Source organism: Carassius auratus, chromosome 30 (genome assembly GCF_003368295.1).
Source record: "Carassius auratus strain Wakin chromosome 30, ASM336829v1, whole genome shotgun sequence".
Lineage (NCBI taxonomy): Eukaryota > Metazoa > Chordata > Actinopteri > Cypriniformes > Cyprinidae > Carassius > Carassius auratus.
Genome location: NC_039272.1, coordinates 28071472 through 28079453, shown reverse-complemented (window position 1 = coordinate 28079453; position 7982 = coordinate 28071472). Strand labels below are relative to the sequence as shown.

Genomic DNA, 7982 nt, shown 5'->3' with positions numbered 1-7982 from the left:
TATTTATATAACTTGTAAATGTTCAAAATGTGATGCTCTTGTATCTGAGATATAAATAAAGTATCCTTCTGCAAGCTTATATAATGTTTATTTTTTTTATTATTAAATCAAAAGTCCTACATAGCGCGAAGAAAAAGACCTCATACAACGTGATATCGATGTCTACGTTTTATTTCAGCGATGAACTTTGAATGCTGCATCATAGAAAAGAAAATACAGTGTTTTTAGTGAGTGTCTAATTAAAAAAGGCTGGAACAGATAAGCCACGCCCGTCGTATCATTATTCAGTTACATGCTAGTATTGTCCCTTTTCTATCATTCATTGCTTCTTTCTGTTTTCTCGGCTTCCGTAGAAAATCCTCTAAGGATCTCGCGATATTTCTTACGACTCGCATATGAGATCTCGCGAATGTCGCGATATTTGACCCGGGCTCCTATTGGATGGAAAATAGTCCTCTCAGCTAGCTTGTGTGTTTAACAGCTGCTTATCCACCGCTGTCAACTCAGCAGTTCATTACCGAGTCTTTGAAAATGTAGCTTACTGTTATATATGTGTCTTTCACCTTCACTGTGAACGATAGCTGTGAGGTAAACGTTTTTTTTTTCCAAGTATATTATTAGCACATTTAATACTCGTCATCATATGCTAACCGACAGTTCGCTTGTTTATGCATTCAATTCCGCAAAATGATGGACGTTAATTGTCTAACAACATGTTTATCAGCATAGTGTTTACCTGGATTATAATTTTTAAGATACAATAGCAATAATGTTGAGGATAGTGAAATAAACCATACTGGCTTCTGGATTGATGTTAATGTTAATCATTTAGTCATAGAATACCGTCAACCTTGTTTTTGGGACATGTACGTTACAATGTGATTTTATCAGTCTACAATCGTACCAAGTGTTTTACATGCAATATTTTCCAAATTTGAATTGTAGTTGCATTGTTTTTGGTCTTAATAATGAAGTATTTTTCTTCCTTTTTCAGGTTTTGACAGAGAGTCAAATCCTTTAGAAGTCATTAGGTGGACCTGGTACAGTACATCTCCAAAACAACATGATACTGCCAAAATAGTGAATTGATTATCAGTGGAGTATTTTTCATAGACTTGAATGCCCATTACATGTTTATCTTCACTCCCAGTTTCCTAGGCTAGTGTTTTGACCTAAGTCCCCTAGTAAACAAAACTCCGTGGTGCAGGTAATAATGCTGTTCTCTCTGCGAGAGCTGGTGCAATGGTTGGGCTTTGCCACATTCGAGCTGTTCCTCCACTTGAGTGCACTGCTGGTCTTCAGCGTGCTGGTGGCCCTACACATGGATGTGGACAAGCAGACTCTTGAGATGAGCTGGTGGCTTGTCTTCTCACCATTGTTTGCTGCTGATGGCCTCAGCACTTACTTCACAGCCATTGTGTCCATCCGCCTCTATCAAGAAGGAGAGAAGCGGCTGGCTGTGCTGCGATTGCTGTGGGTGCTTACTTTGCTCAGCCTCAAGCTGGTGTGTGAGGTGCTGCTATGCCAGAAATTGGCTGAACAGAACCAGGCACAAAGTGATTTGTGGTTCGGGCTTATTGTTTCCCCACTGTTCATCCTTCTGCAGCTGCTCATGATTCGTGCTTGTCGTGTCAATTAAAGGACAAACTGTACGCACACATGTCAATGGACTTATGCGAACGAATTAAAAGGACTTCTGCAGGTATCATTCAAACCAGGAGGAGCGAATCATTGTAAACTGCATAATCATTGTGAACTATTTATTTTTTTATTTTGTATTTTCACAGGTTCAAACATGCAAACATGGCATCAAAAATAATGCTAAAAATAATGTGCAATTTTGATTATTATTATTATTGTCCTTAAGTGCTAAGAGAGATTTGGTCTAGAATTCTGAATACTGTAAATGTTGCTTTATCTGTGTTAATACATTGTATTGTTGTTTGTACAGTTGTAAATAAACCATCAATATTCAACACTCTTGATCTTCCTTGGTTTGTTATTGACCATGCCTTGAAGTGACCTAAATGTAATTCTTTATTAAGAAAAGCTAGTACGATGTTTGATGTTTTTGAGAAGAAAATTCTAAATAAGCCAATGTGTAAAAAAAAAAAAAAACACGTACGTCCAATAATAATCACTAGATGGCACTATAGATGTAATTAATCCTGCATTCCTTCTAATTTGTCTCGTTATAGGAGCTCCAAACAGGACAAACCATGCAGTTTCATTAAGTTATCATTTAAAAAATGTTTTATGAGAGTTGTATCATTAAAGAGCAGCTAGTTCAAAATTCATTACATACATATCCTTACTGATGTAGTGAAACGTTTTCTTAAATGTATAATTTCTAAAGAGAAATAGAAAAATGAGCTCTAGTTAAAATGAAAGAAATATTTTATCGGAAACTAAATTGATTAAATTATATCTAATGGAAACAACACTCCAGCTGCAGTATGTATTAAACCAAAAGGATAAAGGACATTTAATAAACAGCCTTCCTGTTACTTTATATTAGATAGATGCACAGAAAGCATTTATATGTATTACTTGTTATTAAGGCTGTATTACTGTAAATGATAAACCATGTTATTTTTGGACTTTGCACTCGGTTCGTGATAGCATAAAATAATTGCATTGAACATATGTTAAGGCATCTTTGAAATAATTAACTGGACGTGCAGTACCTACTACAACCCATTGTGGCTGTAAATGCCAACAGCTGTACTAAAGGTCGTACATGCTAATCTTAAATGAACTTTTTTCAGTGTTGTCCCTTCCTGATTATGAGGTTATCAAAATTTACTCATGTGCATAATAGACTAGCCTATAATTAACTTGACGCGTTTTACTTTTGATCCCTTGCTATAATCTTTATTTCTGTGCCCTTTAATTAATCTGATTAAACCCTTTATTTTACTGTCTATGGATTAAACCCGGATTATTAGAGTGACGAGGACATTAGCCTTACCACGTCATTATATAGCATATTCTACTTTTGATCAGATTTCTTTAATCAAACAATCCGTTTTGATCCTGCTAGTCACCTTCGTATTTGTTGCATTCGAAAAAAATAAGTCTACTGTAATCATGTATTTACACACATATTTATTTATTTTGTAATATTTATTTTCATTTTAATTCCATTTTTCCCCCCTCCGGATTAAAACTAGATTAATACAGCGACAAATAGTTGCACCACGCCATGGTCAATGGAACATTACAACTCTCAAAATACAACCTTCGATTTTGAAATGTAGAAAAAAAAAATGTTTAAAATGTCTTACCTTTTGTTGCTTTGTTTCTTATTAAAATAATGTATTTTATTTTACTTATGCATAATTTATTGCAATTTATATTACTTCTATTGTTTTTACATAACATTTAGAACATTTATAAAAATTAGAATGCGTTTTATTCACCAAGTGCTTGAACACACACACACACACACACACACACACACACACACACACACACACACACACACAGGAACTATTTGTTATTCATTTTCCACTTAATGTTATCTTGCGTATTGTAAATTGCTCCAAACAGCCTGCAGTTTTGCCCATTCATAATATAAACAATTTCGAAATAAAGAAAGGGTTAAGGATACGAAATGGGCGGGTCTCGCTGTGTTTGACTGACAGGGCTCGCTTCAAGCTTCACAATAGTAGAAAGTAGGGGGCGGGGCATATGTTAAAACAAAAGGTGTGCCTCGAGTCAAACTGACCAAATGAGGTGTCCACCCTGGAGACTTAAGCAAAAGTGGGCGTTTATCACCATGTGGGTGTTTTTAAACTGCTGGGTGTTTCTGAATCATGCAATCTAAATGATCGCCCTTACCCAACCCCACCCCTAAACCTAACGTCACTATTACATCAACCAATCAGGTATCATGGTGTAAAAACACCTTGATCTAGTAACTCCCCATTACTTTCCTGCAGAGACCTATACTTGTGCACCCTGAGACAAAAAGCTGACGTAAGACTCCGAGGGCGGGGTCCTGTCGGTAGGATAGACCGGCACATAATCATCATGCAGGATACATTGTTGCGGCTGCAATGACGTGCGATTACGAATAAGAAGAGGCGCTGCAGGTACGGCGAGAGATTATTTGGTTTCACACGTACCCCTATAAAACCAATTTCTCCCATAATGTCGGGCGGGGATCTTCGCGTTCTTCGCCAAGAGCCAGGGCAGGAGAGCCCGAGGATGCCGGCCTGGAAACGCGAGATCCTTGAGCGGAGAAAGACGAAGGGCGGTGGGACCGGAGCAGGTGCCGAGTCCGTCGCATATCAATTTAACGGCGAGGTAACGGCCAGCAAAAGCAAGGATGATATTAGCAGCGCACATTCTAGCAGGAACTATACCATTACCGCTGCCAAGCGCGCGAACAAAAGCCCGGATCTGTCACCGGTGAAAACAAAAGAGCATTGGCCATCAGCTGACCCGAGCCGCACGGAGGAGAGAACTGCGAGAGACAACAGAGCTCAGGAGAGCCTGGTATCACAAGAGAGCTTGGGTCCGCTGCAGGAAAACCCATTCATTAAACTAGAAAAAGAACGCAAGAAGCGTCAGCGCCAAGAGAACGCCGCGCGACCGGTTCAGCACATCCTCGAGTTATACGGCGGCGTTCCCGGGATACGGACTATACGCGCTGAGAATATCATCATTATTGAATCCGACCCGGAGTACTTCTCGGAAGGATGTGGTTCGAATCATGCATCGAAACTGCAGCAGAACGGCACGGTGAGCGGATACAGCTCTCTCAGTGACCTGTTAGACCGGAGAGGTAGTCCGGTTACGGAGATACGCGCGAAGGAAGTGGTCATTTACGATACTGCGCTTAGTAAAAGCGAGGAGAACCTCAGCACGCTGGGAAGACCCGCGTCCGCCCCGCTGGAGGGGCAAGGAAGGGTGAGTCGTATGTTACAGAAATTTGACATGAATTATGGCAAGTTGCAGGCCAAGTCACGAAGCACGGAAAACCTCCTGGACTTAGACTCTAGTCCTGTCAGGCCAAGCTCCAGACCCACGCCAGATGTGGTGCCAAAATGCCCAGTGTCTCCACAAGCCAGATCTCCACAGAGCAAGGTCTTCCAAAATGTCCTGTCTTCCATGGGCAACCATCACACCTCTCCTAGTGACTCAGGGAGTAGTACACCCGTTTCCGGATCCCCTCAGTTAGTGTCTTCATGTAGACGTTTCGAGGGGAGCGGGGGAAGAAGTGTCACTGTGTATCCAAAGGAGGACACTGAGAGGTCTTTGTCCAAGCCTGTTAGAGAACGGGACTGGGACAGCACAGATGGGGCCTCTAAAGCCAAGGTGCCATGCTCTCCGGAGAGCCACCATGCTCGTGCCGACTGTACTCCTAGCCCCACATCACCCCCCTTATCACCCAGCTTTGAGATCTGCCCGTCCCCTCGCCCTGATCTTTCTCTCCTTCCGCCTGGGGATCTACAGGCTCGTGCACTCGCCAACTTAAGACTCCAGTCTCGCAATTCCTTCACCGTCATTCCCAAGAGTCATGCAGCCATTTCGTCACCTGGCAGCACCGCCCCATCCAGCCCTGTACTTTCCCCCCCATCCCCACGACCCCTGGTGGGTGTGGCAGCTTCAGAGCCCGCAGTGCCAACCCCCTTGCCCGCTTCCTTCATACCTTCCACACCAAAGCTTACAGAAAAGGTGACCATAGAAGCCAAAACAGGGTCTCCACAACATACCCCACCTGCCACACTCACCTCTCCAGCCCCAGCTTCTCCACCCTCAATTGGCTCTCCCGTCAAATCAGTCTCATCTCCAAAGGAACCTCTGGTTGATGAGCTGCCTATCACAAACATTGATGACATAGTCGTGGAGCCCACGCCACCCGTCCTGAGCCCTGCAGTGCAGAGGCGCAAAGGAAATACGTTTACAATTGTTCCGAAACGGAGGCCCGAGGCCCCGTCTGGCCCTGATGAGACCCCAGAAGTCGTCGGTGAATCTCCACACACACCACAGGCCCCTTATGCCCATCTGGGAACCCTGATTAAAAAGCGTTACCCTGCTGCAGAGGAGATTGAGGTCATTGGGGGCTACCTCTCCCTTGGGCGATCCTGTCTCTCGAAGACTGGCTCAACAGGAAAAAAGGTATGATATTTAGCATAAGAACTACATTGGTCATTTACTTACTACACATGTATTAAAGAAATAGGATGTCTTTATGAAGTGGCTTAGAAGGTATAGTTTACCCCAAAACAAACACTCTGTCATCATTTACTCATTCTGATGTCATTCAAAACCTGTTTAACTTTTTTCTTTTGTGGGGCACAAAAGGCAACATTAGGCACTCCCAGTCACTTTTCACTTGCATTCTGCCTTAAATCTAATTTTGTGTTCCACTAAAGAAATATGTCATATGAGTTGTGGCACCACATAAGGGTAAGTAAATAATAGAAGAACCGTACATTTTGGGTTACCTATTCTTTTCAGAAGAATTCACCTTTCTGTCCTGGCAAGTGTCTTGATTAAATACACTTTTATGTTCAATTCTTGCCATTAACAAACCATTAACTATGACTTTTACCTCTATAACTTAATTATAGCTCCTTGTTAATAGTAAGGTAGTTGTTAAGTTTAGGTATTGGGAAGGGTTATAGATTTAGAATATGGTCATGCAGAATGTGCTTTATAAGTACTAATAAAGAGCCAATATATTTTAAGAATAGTCACTCTGCGCAACAGCGCTCATGGCGACCCGAGTTCGATTTTTGTCTTAAGTTCCTTTGCCAGTCCCACTCCCCTCTCTCCTCCCAGTGCTTTCCTGTCATCTTTCTAATGTACTATCTATAAAAAATGCATAAAAAGCAAAAAAAAATTAATAACAACTAGTTAATAGTGAGAATTGGTCCCTGTACCCATTTGTTTTTAGGTTAGAAATCAGACATGTTTGTTGGGTGTTTATGACCTGTTCAAAGGTTCACTGTATTCTTAACCACTGCAACATAGCTGTTTGGATGTTCCATATACGTCTCATAAAACAAGGATTTTGTATGACACATGCAGGTTACATTGAGATACATGCTGCTTACCTCCTGCAAGACATCAGTCCAAACAAGTAGTAACTTTTCTTGTTTGATTCTATGCTACCCATCTTATTTTGCAACACGGAAGTAAGCTATTTTCTGTGAATGTGCAAGACTTCTGATTTATTAGCTAAATAACAAAGTGCATTAAAGAATAATAACAAAATGCATTAAACTGTAAAACTATCTGGGATACAAAAAGTCTGTTTATGATTGTGATAATAAATATTATCATAATAAATGCTAATTTGCTATATCACGCAGGATAACTTTCAAGTTGGCTGAGGTTTCTCTTAAATCAGGCGGATACAGTGAAACTAATTTGTATACTTAAAGTTAAACCACAATGTTAAATGTTGCTGAACTACAATTTGATAGAATTAGATATCAAAATATCAAAACAAGCAGCATTCATTTTAGATAAAAACACTATAAGCACAGTTCTAGAGCAAAATGTTTGATAAAAAAAAGAAAAAAGATGTACCATTAAAAATCAAGGCAAATGTTACTCTGCTAGGACACCTGTGTGAACTTGATGAGAGCTGACTTCATATATACAAAATCACCAAAACACCAGCTAAATAGAAATCATCTCAAAAAGAAAAGAGTTTAGAATAGTTTGGTTTGATATTTTGTATCTAATGAAATTACATTCACAAATTTAGTAGGGCAACTTAAAAGTACAAAACTATAGAACATTCCTATATGCCAATAATATAGAAAATAACATTTGGGAATGTGTAGTTATGGACACAGCATGCAGTATATGCTCACATTGCAACTTTAGTTTATAAACAAATGTAGACTACTGTAAATAGCAGTAAGGATCTTGCCAGAGAAGGTCAGGTGATTTATGTAGGAAAATGAGTCATGTGTTCTGTTCGGAGTCAAGTCTAGGAGATACTGAGGTCTAATAAA

General features: G+C 40.4%; 2 protein-coding genes across 2 annotated transcripts in view; both read left to right on the top strand.

Annotated features, from left to right (window-relative positions):
- The first annotated feature begins 437 nt into the window (after nt 1-437).
- LOC113049856 (transmembrane protein 203-like) lies at nt 438-1978 on the top strand. The gene is made up of 2 exons (XM_026212544.1): nt 438-588; nt 995-1978. Exon 2 carries the CDS (start codon nt 1214-1216, stop codon nt 1637-1639), a length of 426 nt encoding a protein of 141 aa, XP_026068329.1. The 5' UTR covers nt 438-588; nt 995-1213; the 3' UTR covers nt 1640-1978.
- A 1998-nt stretch (nt 1979-3976) lies between these two features.
- Nucleotides 3977-7982, top strand: part of LOC113049854 (taperin-like) — a 43318-nt gene continuing 39312 nt past the window's right edge. The window contains exon 1 of the mRNA XM_026212542.1: nt 3977-6129. Within this exon, the coding sequence (XP_026068327.1) occupies nt 4156-6129 (1974 nt within the window). The 5' untranslated portion in view covers nt 3977-4155. The remainder of the gene's footprint in view (nt 6130-7982) is intronic.